This window comes from Canis lupus, chromosome 4, assembly GCF_003254725.2.
Source record: "Canis lupus dingo isolate Sandy chromosome 4, ASM325472v2, whole genome shotgun sequence".
Taxonomy (NCBI): domain Eukaryota; kingdom Metazoa; phylum Chordata; class Mammalia; order Carnivora; family Canidae; genus Canis; species Canis lupus.
In genome coordinates this window covers 42,473,605-42,488,286 of record NC_064246.1, presented here as the reverse complement: position 1 = coordinate 42,488,286, position 14,682 = coordinate 42,473,605, and the positions used below count along the sequence as shown (strand labels likewise).

At 41.9% G+C, this 14,682-nt stretch overlaps 1 protein-coding gene across 1 annotated transcript in view; it reads left to right on the top strand.

Moving 5' to 3' along the window:
- Nucleotides 1-14,682, top strand: part of DOCK2 (dedicator of cytokinesis 2) — a 397,914-nt gene that overhangs the window by 89,856 nt on the left and 293,376 nt on the right. Inside the window, exon 23 of the mRNA XM_025434190.3 lies at nucleotides 7,372-7,480. Coding sequence (XP_025289975.1) covers nucleotides 7,372-7,480 — 109 coding nt within the window. The remainder of the gene's footprint in view (nucleotides 1-7,371; nucleotides 7,481-14,682) is intronic.

Below are 14,682 nucleotides of genomic sequence, written 5' to 3'. Positions count from 1 at the left end.
GTTTACTGAAATTTCTTTGCAGTGTGCCTAAGGGCGGGAGGATTCCTCCTCAAATGTCAGATGCTAGAAAAATAAAAGCTCTAGGAGAAATAATTTTGGTCATTGACAAAAGGGTTAGCACCAGGAACTGGTCTGAGCCCTCTGCCTCTCAGCTGCTTCATTCAATTAAAGGAAGTCTGCATCGAAGACTCTGGCCACCACAGGCAAAGTTGTAACCCTTCCTTGCTACTAAGGGACTATCCTATCTATCCTGGCTCTGCTCTTTCTCTTGTAACAGAATAATGCCTTATACTTCAGGTTTGTTACCATTCAAAAGAGAATTTCTCTGGCCACTGCCTACTCATTGGACCAAAATTCCTTGTCTTAATCTGCAATTCTGGGTTCCTTTTGGATCCGTAGACTTTGGTGATGGAGGAAGGGGTCAGAATGGTTACAATGACCATGAAGGAAAGAAGTGTATCAGGAAAGTGGCCCTCTCTTTCATGAATCCTTTCCAGCCCTATTGCTTTGACTTAAATGTACCTGCTGAGTGCACTCAAGTGTTTCTTTCTGTAAATAGGATCAATAAATGCAAGGATGATTTTTCAGACAGACTCAGGCACTGGTTAGGCTACAATTATTCTTCATCCAAGGTTGGAGTAGGGTGTGAGAGAAACAAAAAGAGGGGGAGTGGAGAGAAGGAAGAGAGAGAGGGAGAAAGAGAGGAAGGGAGAGAAAAAAGGAAAGGGGGAGACAGAGGGAGAGAGGCAGAGAGACAGGTAGGTTTGGTCTTAGAATGTTGTGATTTTTCCAAGTAATCACTCCTCTGAAACCACGAATGGCTTAATGGTTCTTTTTGTAAAGTCACTAATTTACACCTACTCTAATAGAGCAAATTATTGGCTCGAAGATAGGAAAACCAGCCAAGTCACCTTGGATTTAGAGCTTGAACAGAAAAAGGTTAGAGCCAGCCATTTAGCTTCTCTGGATAGCCCTGTAACATCATCCCCTGGGCAAATAATGCTTTTCTACCCACCCTGACTTGTACCAGTTCTTGGCTATTACTTTGCTCTGTTCTGTGGAGGTAGGATAGCCCAGTGGTTAAGAGTGAAATTTGGAGCCCGATACACTCAGGCTGAAATTTTGACATTGCCTTTTACAAGTTGGGTGACCTTGTGCAGTTAACATAGTGCCTGGTACCTGGCAAATTCTTGGTAAGTAGCAGCTATTAGTAGTGGTCTTAATAGTCAAGGTAAGAATAATAAGGCTACATCGCTGAAGATGAATATTAATACTATCTAGTTCAGATATCATTAGAAATAGCTGAATTGTTATGAGTTCTGCATTCATAAGACACTTCTGTATGGCGACATCAAAGGTGCTGCAGTTCATTCATTTAATACTTTATCATTAGTTGATACATTTGTTTATAACTCCCTTTTGATGTTCCAAGCCTATTGCTACGTAGACATGGGGATATTATGACTGAGATAGCCTTGACTCTGCTGCATGGAGCTTATACTCTAGTGGAGAAAGCAGGCAAGTTAAGTAGTGATGGTGAAGAATGAAGTATTCACACAGGGAGGCCTCAGTCACTGTGATAGTCTGCTTTAATGTGTGGAGTGTACAGCATTTATTATGGATATTCACTATATAAGTGGCCTCCCTTCCATAGTATTCCTTCAGTACTTGGCATCACATTTGGGGGCAGACAAGTATCTTGACTTGTGTGGCAAAGTAGCAGAATGGCGTAGCATGACATTATTGTTGAGTAATTTTGCTCATTTCCATGTCAGATCATAGAGACATTTAAAATAGATTTTTCATTTTAAAAATCTCCCGATTAATCTGGACTTGCTCCCAGGCACTTTTGAAACGAGTCAGGTATGTGTCTCGCCAAGAGCAAATTTAGGTAAAATGTGATCAGGTAAGGGAGACAAAGGGAAGTTGGGGCCCAGGTCTAATCCTGCAGGGTATTTATGGGAATGCTGGGGAGGCAGGAAGGAGGGAGGACAGACTGTGAGGGGGGCCTGCTGAGGGCAGAGGTGCTACCAGGTAGGTGGTAACTGGTCAGTGTCCACTAGAGCTCTTGTTTCGTCCTCCGCTCTTCTGTTCCCCTGGTTCAAGCCTCATTAATGTCTTTTCCTTTTCTTCTGTGTAAAATGTGAATAATAATCATCTGTACCAAGTGAACTAATCCGTGCAAAGAATTTAGCACACTGCCTGACCCTTAGGAAGTGCTGGATAATAATATTAAACTTTTATTACCCAACTTTTCTCACTATGTGGCAATACATAATTTACCTGCTGGCCTGCCTCATGATTTCTCTGGGAATGGGTTTTAGGTCTACTCATATTTATCTCCCCTGCAGTACCTGGTACGCAGTAGGTGCTCAATAAATTATATTTGTCTTTATGAAGATACTGATTTTTTTTCCTTCTTAATGCTTAGGAAACAAAAATGGGTGGCTCTAGAAGAAAATTATGGTAGTATATAACAATAGCTAGCATTTATGTAGTGTTTACTATGTGCTAGGCACTATGCTAGTTGCTTTACATGCATTATTTGCATGTAGATCCACCTTATGGGGTAATATCATTTTACTAATGAGAAAATTGAGCCTTAGAGAGACTAAAAAACTTACTCAAAGCCACCCAACTGATAAGAGTCAGAGCAGAGTTTGGAACCACACAGTCTTACCTAAACTTCTGTATGGCCTTAAAGAGGCAGGGAAGAAATCAGGAGGATGCCTATAAACGTGGCTCAGAGGAACCAGAAATGGCCAAGGGGTAGAAAACAAAATGGGGCTGGTGTGCCAGGAGACCCACCATTCCTGGATTCTACAGTAAATCTTCCTGCTGGCTTTCCAAGCCTGACGATGCTTTGGTTAGATTCTGCTCCCCTGGGCTGCTGGCTTGACGTTGGCATCTCCGTTTTAGGCTGAGGCTTTATGTACCTGCATGGAAGAGGTGGTGCAAAGCATTGTACACACCATATGGGGCCCCATTTGCATTTAGTGAGTGCTCAGCTGTGCACAGTGTCTCCTTAATGAATCACATGCAAGCAGCGCATCGCTATATTTATCCAAGCCTTGGGAGCTGGAGTGCTTGCCGTGGCTGGGCTCACATGCCCCAGAACAGCACCTCGTGGGTTGTTCTAGTTTTCCTTGTGGTCGGGGCCTTCAGGCCCTTCAATAATTCGTTCCCTGGCAGGATCAGCTGGTTTCTGAAGCATCTTTCTAGGCGTGCTGAAGCCAAAAAAAAAAAAGTTTCCCTCCTGAAGCTATAACAGAGACCAAGTGCTAAAAAAGGACCTTGAAACCACATCTGCTATGCCCTTGACTTCAAGGCCACACTTACCGCCTTGCAGAGAGATGAGACATTATTTTTTCTTTTCTTTTCTAGCTTCTCAGGAGAGGCCCTACAAGTGCTGAATGGTCCCCATCATCAGTTTATTCTTGCATGTAATCTAAAACCCTTATGTATTTTATTTGCCTTAGTTACTCCTTCCTGGAAATACTCCTTTTATGTACGTGTGCTTAGATGAGTATGATCGCTTCTGTGCTTGGGAACCACCACCAACAATACGGATAGTAGCTGACATTTACTTAACATTTATTAAGTGCCAGCTATAAAATGTTAAGCACTTGAAAGATATTATCTCATTTTTTTCCTACCTCAAGATCACCCTTTGAGTGAGCATTATATTTCCATTCTGTCAGTAAGGAAGGTAAAGATTCCAAGGCCTTGCAGCCAATATATGAAGGAGTCTGGCTAGAGAGAAAACCCTTTGCACTAAATAGCTGTTTGTGCCACTTCTCCTGTCCAACTGCACTCATTTTCTCCAGCTCTTCTTCTTGTTTCCACCGAGTAAAACCCTGGGTTTAAAAATTCACACATACACATTCACACAGGTACATTTGCTATCTACGACTGTAACAACTCTGCTTAATGATGTAGTCACTGTTAAATGCAAGCCATTTCTCTACAGATTGGTTTTTTAATCTTTGATGAAACTTAGGGTGGTGTACAATATTTTTCCTTCTCTGAACTAGATTGTGATGTTTAGGTACTTCACTTGTGACATGAGAAACAGGGAGCAGCTTGGATTCCCAGAGGCAGATGCCCCTGATCTTGGCCTCACGGGATCTGTATCATCTGCCCTCCCCTGTTAGATTCTCAGAGCACAGAAGGCAAAGAGTGCCAAGTTCTGGTTCAAGCTATACCACTGGTACAGTCTGTGACCTAGAGCAAATCAGATTTTTTCTTGGTGGTAAGAACTAAATTCAGTTTCTTACAAGTTTAAAGTTGAATGCATAGCCCTGACTTGGTCTCATAGCCTAAATGTCTCTTTTCAGTCAAATAACATTTAAAAGATGGCAGTGAAGCCAAGTCACTTGCCCAGTCTGGCCCTTGGTTTCTTCTTCTATATAATGGAAAGCATGGACTAGGTACTTACTGGCCTTGCCCACAGCTCTTGGTTTAGAACTCCAGGAGGCAGCAGGAAGAAATCCATCCCAACCCGAAGAACCCAGACCAGACAGGGTCGAAACAAATCCAACAGGGCTAGTTTAAGAAAAAAAAAAAAGAATTTATCGTAAGGATATTTGTGCAGCTCATATAATCCAAAAAGGGTTAAACACACGTGCGCGCGCGCGCACACACACACACACACACACACACACACACAACTGTTGGAAACCAGGACAGCCTCAAGGATCTCTTCATCAGGAGTTCATGAATATTCCCTTAGAGTGCAGCCATTAAGATGACCCCCAATAAAGCCTGTTTTTAAGTTTCTGTGTTAAAAAGATACAAATTCTAAGGAGAGAGTCACCGGAAGACCATTCAGTTATAGAAGGTGGGTGTGGGCAGGGTCAGTCAATAGGAAAAGGCTGCTTGAGGCCATTCTTGTAGGCTGCACAAGTGGTTCCCAAGAAAAGGACTTGGTGGGAAACTCTCCCTGCCAACCCCATGCAAATTCACTAGTAAGTATGCCTTACAGAGAAAGTCCAAATATATGTAAGTAATGGTGACTCCCCATGGGCATCTATGTCTGGGTGTTAAATGTTGGTGGAAGACACTGTAGACCATAATAGGGATTGTGAGATTGCTTATTAGATGTTTTCAGGCAGCTGTGACTAGTGGAAAGAGTAACAGATTTCAAGGCAAAAGGCCTGGGATGGACCATCCATTAGCTTAGCTTTGGGCATAAAGAAGAACTAAACAGTGTCATCTTATGGGGAAACCACCACCACTTTGAATTAGGATCCTGCCTTCCTCTTGCAGATCGGGTCTTACAGTTTTGCATTTTGATAGGATTTGGGCAAGTTTCAACCTCTTAGGAATTGTCTGTGTCCTTATCTCTGAAGCAGAAATGATAGTAATACTCCTAACAACTGATGACAGCTAACATTTGCCAGCATAAGGCATATGACAAGCACTTCATGTGTGAGCTAGTCTCCTCACAATCCTCGGGCACAGTGTTGTTACAGCCTACATTTTGTAGATGAGAAAATGGGGGCTTATGGGAATGAGGAGAGGCAGTAAATCATAGAACAAAGTAGTGTACAAAGTGACTGAGAGGGTGGGCCCAGGAGTTGGATGGCTCTAACACTTACAGGTGTGGAGTCCTTGGACATGTTGCTTGAGTTTTATCAGTCTGTAAAATGGGGATAATGATAGGGCCCACCATGGTGTGGTCAGGAAGGTGAATGATTTACTGTGTATGCAGATAGTGTCTGGGGCAGAGTAGTGCTCGGGAATATCTGCTATCATTAAGAAGGTCTTCAGTTAGTATGGGGCAAAGTGGAGATTGGAAACCCAGAGCTAATGCACTCTAAATACATACTCTATGGCAGACATCTCTGTGCTAGCAGGACAAGAAGGTTGAGGATTGAGGAGTTTTAGAGAAGGGTGAGGGCATGAGGGAAGGAAAGGGAGAGAGCTGCTTTAGGACTCCTGGCTCCTCTCACAGACTTGTCTCTATGACCTTGAACTAGATGCCCAGAAAGTAGGCAGCAATCACTGGGCCCTTGTCATTGATTGGAATATTTAGTGCTGGCTTTCTCTTAAGCTTCTTATTTCAGGAGGACTTTAGGAAGTGGTCAATCAGGAAAAAAAAGAAAAAAAAAAAAAAGAAGAGGTAGAGTGACTAACAGAGAGAGAGACAGAGAGAGAGACAGAGTCAGAAGAGAGAAAAGCAGAGATATACATAGTGACCCAGAGAGACAGAGAGTAAATAAAACTCATAGGCAGATAAGCAGACACATGTTTAAGACAGAGAAAGGCAATAGAAGAGAAGCCAAAAGAAGAGAAAAGAGGGGTGAGGGGATAGGTGGGAATTCAGTGCAGACAGCACTTGATAGACCACCTTTCCTGTGGTTGATGGAGCAAACAGACCCGTTAAGTGTGTCAGTGCTTTATCTAAGGAGAGCACCTTTCCTGCAGCCACAGCAAGTGGCATCTGACTCTGTAGGGCAGTGACTGGAGACACTCTTTATCTGAATTGGAGACAGGAGCACTCTTCTCTGTATTTTGCACAGGATGCCACAGAGTAGGCTGCAGATTTTTCGTGGTTGGCTCTAAAGCCCTGTTTGGAGAGGCCTCGGGTTGAACAGCACTCCAAAGCCGGGCAAAGAGAGCCGGAAGCCTCAGGAGCCCGGAGACTGATTTTATGCAAGGAAATGGTTTCTATAAAAAAGTACATGTATATATTCATGTGGGCCTTGAAAATATCTGCAAGAATATCCATCCAAATTTTAACAATCCCTATTCTTGAGGTAGGATTAATGAGGACTCTCACTTTATAAGTAATGCAATTCTGTTATGTTTACATTTTTGACAGTAACAGTATAGGGCCTTTATAGTCAGAGGAACAAAAGGTTTCAACTAGGTGATAAGCACACTCCTGAAATGAAAGGGTCAGGTAAACAGTGGCCCCTGACACAGAACAGGCAAGTATGTATTTATTTGACAAAGTAGGCAGTGGCTAAGTGAAAGGGTGGTGTACCTGAAGAGATCTCTCCTTGATGCTTTTCAGACACTTTGGAAATCTGGTGCTACAATCTCCCATCTGATTCTTGCAGAAAGGTGAAATTATTAATGTCCCCTCAGCTTTACGAGTTTCATTCCTTTGAGGTTCTTCAGAGTTAAAAAAAAAAAAAAGAAAAGAAAAGGCGGGAGTCTGTTGGGGGTTATCTGTTCTATGTGTGGACAGAAGTTTTCCCAAAAATGGATGATGCCCGTAAACACTGCTGGCTCGGCACCCTGGCGATGAAGTCCCTGTCTCCTACCCCTTGATCTTAATTTTAATGAAGTTTGTGGCTGGCACACACTTTCAAAGGTATTGCTTGTAGGCTTGAGAAATGACCCAGATGTGTCTTCTTTCAGGCTTTATGAAGGCAAAGAACAGATGGAGTTTGAAGAATCCATGAGACGGCTCTTTGAATCCATCAACAACCTGATGAAAAGTCAATATAAAACAACCATCCTTCTGCAGGTTGGTTTATGCTAAAACAAACAAACAAACAAACAAACAAAACACTCTTTTCCTTTGGTCATCTGATAAATAATAGTATGGTGAGATAATGTCTACTTTTGCTTGAATATGTAATCCTGTGTTAGTTGAAGGTCTGGGCTGGCCACATGGTACAAGGATCATGAACACCAGGGCTCCACAGGGCAGAAGAAAGCACATTTATTGTTTGCTTCTTGTGAAGGTTACAGTGCCTCTTTTTAAATAACTGAAGCTTTTGCTACCTGGAAGGAAATAGGTCAAACCTGATTCACTTCTAATGGTGACAATGGTGGGGTGCCTGGGCGACTCTATCAGTTAGGCATTCAACTCTTGACCTCAGCTTGGGTCTTGATATCAAGGATGTGAGTTCAGGCTCAGATCCCCTTTTGGGGGTAGAGTCTCCTCAATAAACTAGAGATACTTTGGAGAAAGGTCCTCTAATTTATGGTTCATGATGCTAATGTACAAACTCTGTAGATCTTTGAGAAACCTTAAATCCTACCCGAAGTTTGAGCAAGAGTTAAGCAGCAGAGAGGCTGAATGAAGAGGCTTTTCAGGGAGGGCTTCCTAACTTTCACAGGATTGACTTGTAAGTGTTCAGGAAGGGCTGTCTCATATTATATGAATAAGAAACACATTTATCAAAACCAGTGAGTTAATGCAGATTTACTTCTTCTTCTTTTAATCAGAGTTATCCTTTTAGTTGCTAATTTAAATATCTGCTGTGCCTGTGACCACCCAGCCTCTGGCTGGAAAGAATGAGGTGCTAGTGTCGAGTTAAAATGGAGGTGAGGAGGTAGAGGCAGAAGTCTGTCTAGGCAAGTGTCCACTGATGATACTATGGGTTCCCAACTTTGCATATCAGAATCTCTTGGAAATCTTTGATAAATTCTGATGCCTGGTCACCACCAGATATTCTAATTTAATCAGTATGGAGTGTGACTAGGGTAAGGCTAGTTTAAAAAAAAACTCCCTGGTATGAAACAAAGTTCAGGAATGACTCTGCTAAGGGCGTCTTTTGATTGAGCAAATGTTGGAGACCTCTTTGTGTGTGTGTGTGTGTGTTTGCATGTGTATACCTATGTGTGTGAGTATGTAGAGGAGGGCTTTGCCTAGTTTACTGTGTCCTCAACACATAGAACATCCTAATACATAGCTGATGCTTAAGAAATATCTATTGCACAAATGACTCTCGGGATAGGTGTGCCCATCTCCATTTCACAGATGAGGACACTGAAGCTCAGAATTGATACCACTTCATCAGGCTCCATACTCCAAGCATATGGCTGGCATTCAGATCTCTTCCTACCTGGCTCTGAAGACTGTGCTCTGAGCTGCCTCATTACACTGTTCTTTGCTCTATACATTTAGCACCTACTGGAGATAAGACCGTTTTCTTCAGGATGAATCTTACCATTTTTTCCTTCCCTTCCCTTTTGTTGTTGTTGTTGTTGTTGTTTTAAGTCTTCCTTCATCCTTTTACAAACCTTCATTATTTTATAACAAAGGGAATAGCAGGAGCAGGGGACAGCATGAAGAAATGTGATAAGAGCTAGAGCCTATCACCCTGCCTGTATTATATTAGAAGCAGCTGAGCTTCCTGGGAGAGATGTTAGGATGTTTGGTGGGGATTGAGGTTGACTGGTTGCAATGGGAGAGGCTGCAGCATTGAGTCATGTCAGAAATAGTCCCAAGGAAGCTGAAGCATGAAGGAGCAGAAATGACAGACAAATGAAGGAAGCCAGCTGGTGGGGAGGAGAAGGGAGCAGATGCCTCAGAGAGGTAGAGGTGCCAGGAGAGACGGACCGCTGACCTTGAGAAAGCCGGAGGGAAACAGCTATCATGGAGCCGCTCTTTCTAATTTCAGCACCCATTTCTCGGTTTGGGGAAAGGACATAGGGACATAGAGAATAAGAAGGGGAAGAAAGAGAGGAAGGTACAAAGCTCAGAGGAGCCAGTGAGCTTTCAGGACACTGAGGAGATCCAGGTCAACAAGAATGTTCTTCTTCCTCAGCTGCAGGACTTTATGCTGGTCATTCAACTTCTCACTGTCTTGTTTCCTCATCTGTAAGACTTCACTGTTTACATGAGGATCAAATAAACACTGTCTATGAAAAAGCAGATTATAAAATGCTATGCAAATGTAGAGAACTAATGTGATTATTATGGTCTGGCCATAAGCCTTTTTACCCGAGTTCTAACTGTCTGGGAAGCTATGTTAGAAATGCCTTATTTTCCCTGGGATTTGGGCTGGGTTATGTTGGTTTCTCTTCATGGATTTCCAACCCAGAGTCATCAAAAGGGCCTTCATCTCTTTTCTTAATTTGCTCTGAGGACCAAATTTAACTTCCAGGATTTACATAAAATCAATGATACTTTCTACCTATTTCTATGGTTGCTGAAAATTTGTCAAAGAAGGATGTAGCCTTATCCAAATATAGAAAGCAACAACCTTTGAAGATTTAATGCTATTTTAGGGTATGATGCATGGGCTGATGAGGGGAGAGGAGTCAAGGCCATGTAATGTTAGCAAGTTTCATACAAGGAATCTTCTTGGATTTTGATATTTGCTACCAGAGAAAGAGCTTTGAGTGCCCAAGAGACCTGGGTGAGAATTGGGGCATGTAACACACTTGGGCATGTAACATTGGGCAAATTGCTTTGGTTTTCTGGACCTCTGTTTATCCTTTTATAAAATGGAAAGCCTAATGTCTAATCTAAAGGAAATATTGAAAGGATTAAGTAAAGCAACATATGTAAAGGGAGAGATATAGAGCCTATTACATATTTCATTTTAAATAGTTTTTAGTCATTTATACCTCTCCCTTCCTTACCTCATCATAAAACAGAAGCATTTGGAACATTTTCCTAGAGTAGAAGAAGATATTTATATTTCTAACCTTGTCACATGAGGCTGAACAGTTTTAGGACGTTTGGTTATTCAGCTAGATCAAGAAACACAGATATAAATTTCAGGGAGAATAAACCCATAAGAACTGACTCTATGGGAAAAGAAAAAAGGAATGACAAATAGTACAGAATGACTGGAGTCCTGATTCTGAGCCTGCATGGGGTATGGTGGGAAAGAGTGCTGTGATCTATTAGTAGTGTCTGCAATAAGTTTTGGGTTAGAGGGTAGAGTAAGAATGACAATGAGTGCCATTCCTGGTTCAAATTTTACACCTCCAGCTGAGTAGCAGCTTATGGTGGAAATCTTCATTCATCCCTGCTTTAACTTAGCATAGAGAAGATCTGGTTCAATCAATCTTGGCTTTGTCCATTGTGAGTTCTGGGATCCCATCAAGTCATTTCTCATTTCTAAGACTCATCTGGTCATGTGAATTGCTTCCTGTAGTTTTCCTTATTGCTCAGAGTTGGCATGGCAGCAGCTCGCCCAAAACTATGGAGAATTTTAAACCAGCAATTTGGAGAAGGTAGAAAATCATTTAATCATTAAATCATTAAAAATACCTTTCACTGATTCACACCTACCATGTGCCAGGCATGAAGCTGGGATCTTCACATACAGTGTTTTTCATCCTACCAGAGATCTGCAAGGAATCACTGTCTTCAGTGTCCACAGGAGGCTCATAACGTTAAACAATTCACCCCAAATTATATCTATCCACAGTGGTGGAACTAGGATTTCAAAGCACCCAGGTCTCTTGACTCCAAAGTTAATGTTCCTTCTGCCACAAGGAATGGATTAGTATGGGGGTTTCTACATATTTTCAGTAACAGGCCATGAGCTTAGAAACCCCTGTGTGTGCCAGCCCTATGAGCATTGTTGATAAAACTGATAGTAGGTTGAGAGGATCAAGATCAGACACAAGTGAATTGGATATAGCTCAAATGTGAATAAAGGCATTTGGTGACATTATACAGACCCATTTGTCCCATTCTCCTTTAGGTACAGGGTTCATCATAATGCTCCAATTTGATGGTACGAGTAAAAATAAATGAACAACTCATGCTGAATAGTATGCTCTCTCAGCCACTATGATTGCCATACATGCTAATGATACCACTAGACTGTCCAGGAGGGACAAGGACCTCTGTCTTTTGTATCCCTGGCATCTGAACCAGTGGCTGCCACTTAGTAGATACTTGGATATTTTTTGGGTGAACAAATGAAACAATGAATATTAGCTTCCACTGTTTTGTGTTTTAGCATTTATTATGTATCACACATTGAGCTGAAAGCTTTACATATATTGTTAGCTCATTTGATTTTTATGACAACAACCTTATTAGGCAAATACTACTCTTCTTATCTCTACTTTACAGATGAGGAAATGGAGGCTTAGTGAGGCTGAATAACTTAACCACAACTAAGAAGGGGCAGGTCTGGGATTTGAATCCAGACTGTGTAAGTCCAGAGTTTGTGTTCCTAATCACCACCAAAGAAAGCATAGTTTCATGAAAGACCCAAGTCTCCCTGCAAAATGCCAAGTGGATAAGCAATCAGCAACAGTAAACAATAGTAAAGATGGATAGATGTTTGGTCCATAGTCATGGAAGCCAGCTAATTAAGGATGTCTTTTTCTTTCCTCTCTTTTCATTGTTTATTGGTATAAAACGTTTCAATGTCCAAACTAAAGGAAGAAAGTGGTCCATTCTTGCAAATTGGCCCATAGGCTGTATGCTGAATTCCTGAAGTAGTAGAAATGAGACTTAACTATTTAACTTGTCCCCTTCTCAACCATATACCCCATACTTAGAGCTAATGTTTGGGGACAATGGATTCAGTGGTGGGGAGGATGAAATTTTGTTCCAGTGAGGCTGCTATAGTCATACTGATCACTAACATTTAATTTTCACATCGACCTCTAAATTAGGTGACTTTAGGGGATCCCTGGGTGGCGCAGCGGTTTGGCGCCTGCCTTTGGCCTAGGGATCCTGGAGACCCGGGATGAAATCCCACATCGGGCTCCCGGTGCATGGAGCCTGCTTCTCCCTCTGCCTGTGTCTCTGCCTCTCTCTCTCTCTCTCTGTGTGACTATCATAAATAATTAAAAAAAAAAAAAAGAAAATTAAATTAGGTGACTTTATTTCCTTTATTCTCATGGTGAGAAAACAAGAACACAGAGTTAACTTGCCCAAGACCACACAGATAAAAATGATCCATGGGGACTTGGCTCAGACAGTCTGCCTCTTCAGGCAGCCATTCATAAACACTAAACTCCTCTGCCCCAACAAGTCGGAGAGGCAGCATAATGTTGGTTTACAGAAGGCGTGGAGAGATATGTATTCTGGAGCATGTTGGTTCATCTTTTCTTCTCTTTCCCTGAAAGATTGGTGAGGAGGCTGCCTGTCCTGAGAGTCACATGTATTGTCCTTAGGGACAGCTCCATATCTCTAAGGAAGCTGTCTTCTTCTGATCATGCTGTGGTGCATTTCTATGACATCGTCCATAGTTTCCATGGACCTTGACTATCCATTGCTTGGTGAAAATAAAAGGACTGAAAATTGGTGGGATAGAAATACTATCTGTGCTTTTAAATGAGGAAGGTGCCTAGTCCTCTTATAAAACCCCACATCAATGCAAGACATGCTCTTTTTGGCTAAAATTCTGTCTACTGGCATTCGTGCAGTTGATTCCTACTTAGTTTGGAGGGGGAAGAGTCTGGAAACCCTCAAAAGACAAATCCCCTTTGAGTTTGAGGGAGTGTAACTGTTCAGTTTTGAGTTTTGTTGTTATTTTTAAATAATGGCTGTTTTCTAGCAGCCCAGGATTATCAGTTCTGGGGAAGTTTATCTAGATAACAATCATCTCAAGTGTCTACCCATGGCTTATTTCTGGGCCAGTGAAACCAACGTTGCTTGGTTTGGATCCACCTCTCTTCTTGAGGCTGAAATTCGCCTTTGAAAGGGGTCGAGAATGGGTGATTAATCTAGGAAATCCACTCATTGCCACATTCTTACTATGCCTGATGTATGTGGCAAGGAAGATCCTTAACTGAGAGGAACTGTCAGAAAAACTGTAGCTTCTTTTCAAAAATTATCCTCATAAAGAGAGGAAAGTTCTTTATCTACTTCCTTCCCCAAATCAGCCTTCTCTCTCCTACCGAAACCTCCTCACTTGCCAAGATGGAAGGAAGCCTTTCCTTAAAGCAGGTTGGGCAGTAGCAAAACACACTGGCTAGGGGCAGTTGGACAGGATTGGGTACAAATTCTTATTATTTTGCACATTAGCTGTGTGGCTTCCGGCAAATTATTCTACCTCTCTGTGCTATAGTTTCCTCACTAGTAAAATGGAAAGACAGTATATTCATAGAGTGGCTGTAAAGTGCAGTGAGGTCATGCATGTTAAGTATCTGACATGTTTAAAGTTTCTAATAATGGTTGTTATTTTAAAACTGTCAAATTAACAATACTATTATATACATTTATATACACATACAAAAACTTATCTGTATATGTTCTTAAATATTCTATATATTGGGGAATATATACTATGGGATGAAAGTAATAACATAACAATATTATTTTATGTATAATAGTGGTATTAATAACAGTAAAAATTACACCAATAGTAAAGCAACATAGTTCCTAAAAGGACAACAGGTCTAGAAAGCCAAGGTGTTTCTAATTTCTAGGCCTTAGAAACATGCAACAAATGGAGGCCCGCAGACAGTCTTATGGCTGAGCTGCTCTGCCTTCTGGAGGGGATCTTGCTGGTTGCACCTACAGAACCTACCTGCCATTACTCCACTAATGCATATGAAGGGGAGAGCTATGGACAGGAGACTTGAGGCCAGCGCTACTGACTTCCTGGGTCAGAGGTAGGCTGCCCTTGTTGGAAAAGGAAACCACAGACCTGCCACTTCTCTGTGAGGCCTCCTGGACCAGATGGAAGTTTAATACTGGGAAGATTTGCTTCTTCTGAAACAGCCTTGTCCCAGTCCCATCCAACTCTTCCCCACTAACAGCTGAAGCATTTAAGTGCAGGACTCCTGATGACTGCTATTCCACAGTATCACTTCAAAGCCCTGGAAGGGTATGCAGCTCTTGAAAGCCAGTAACTTGCTATAGACAATGAAGTCCTGGCTTTCCCAACTTGCTGAGGGTTTGATTTCTATTTCTGTCCTCTCACTTTGGTCTTAATTCTGATAAGTACATATTATATTTTACCCAGGTGCTGGGGAGTGAGGGAAGCTGTTTGAGAGATGGAATAAAGTAAA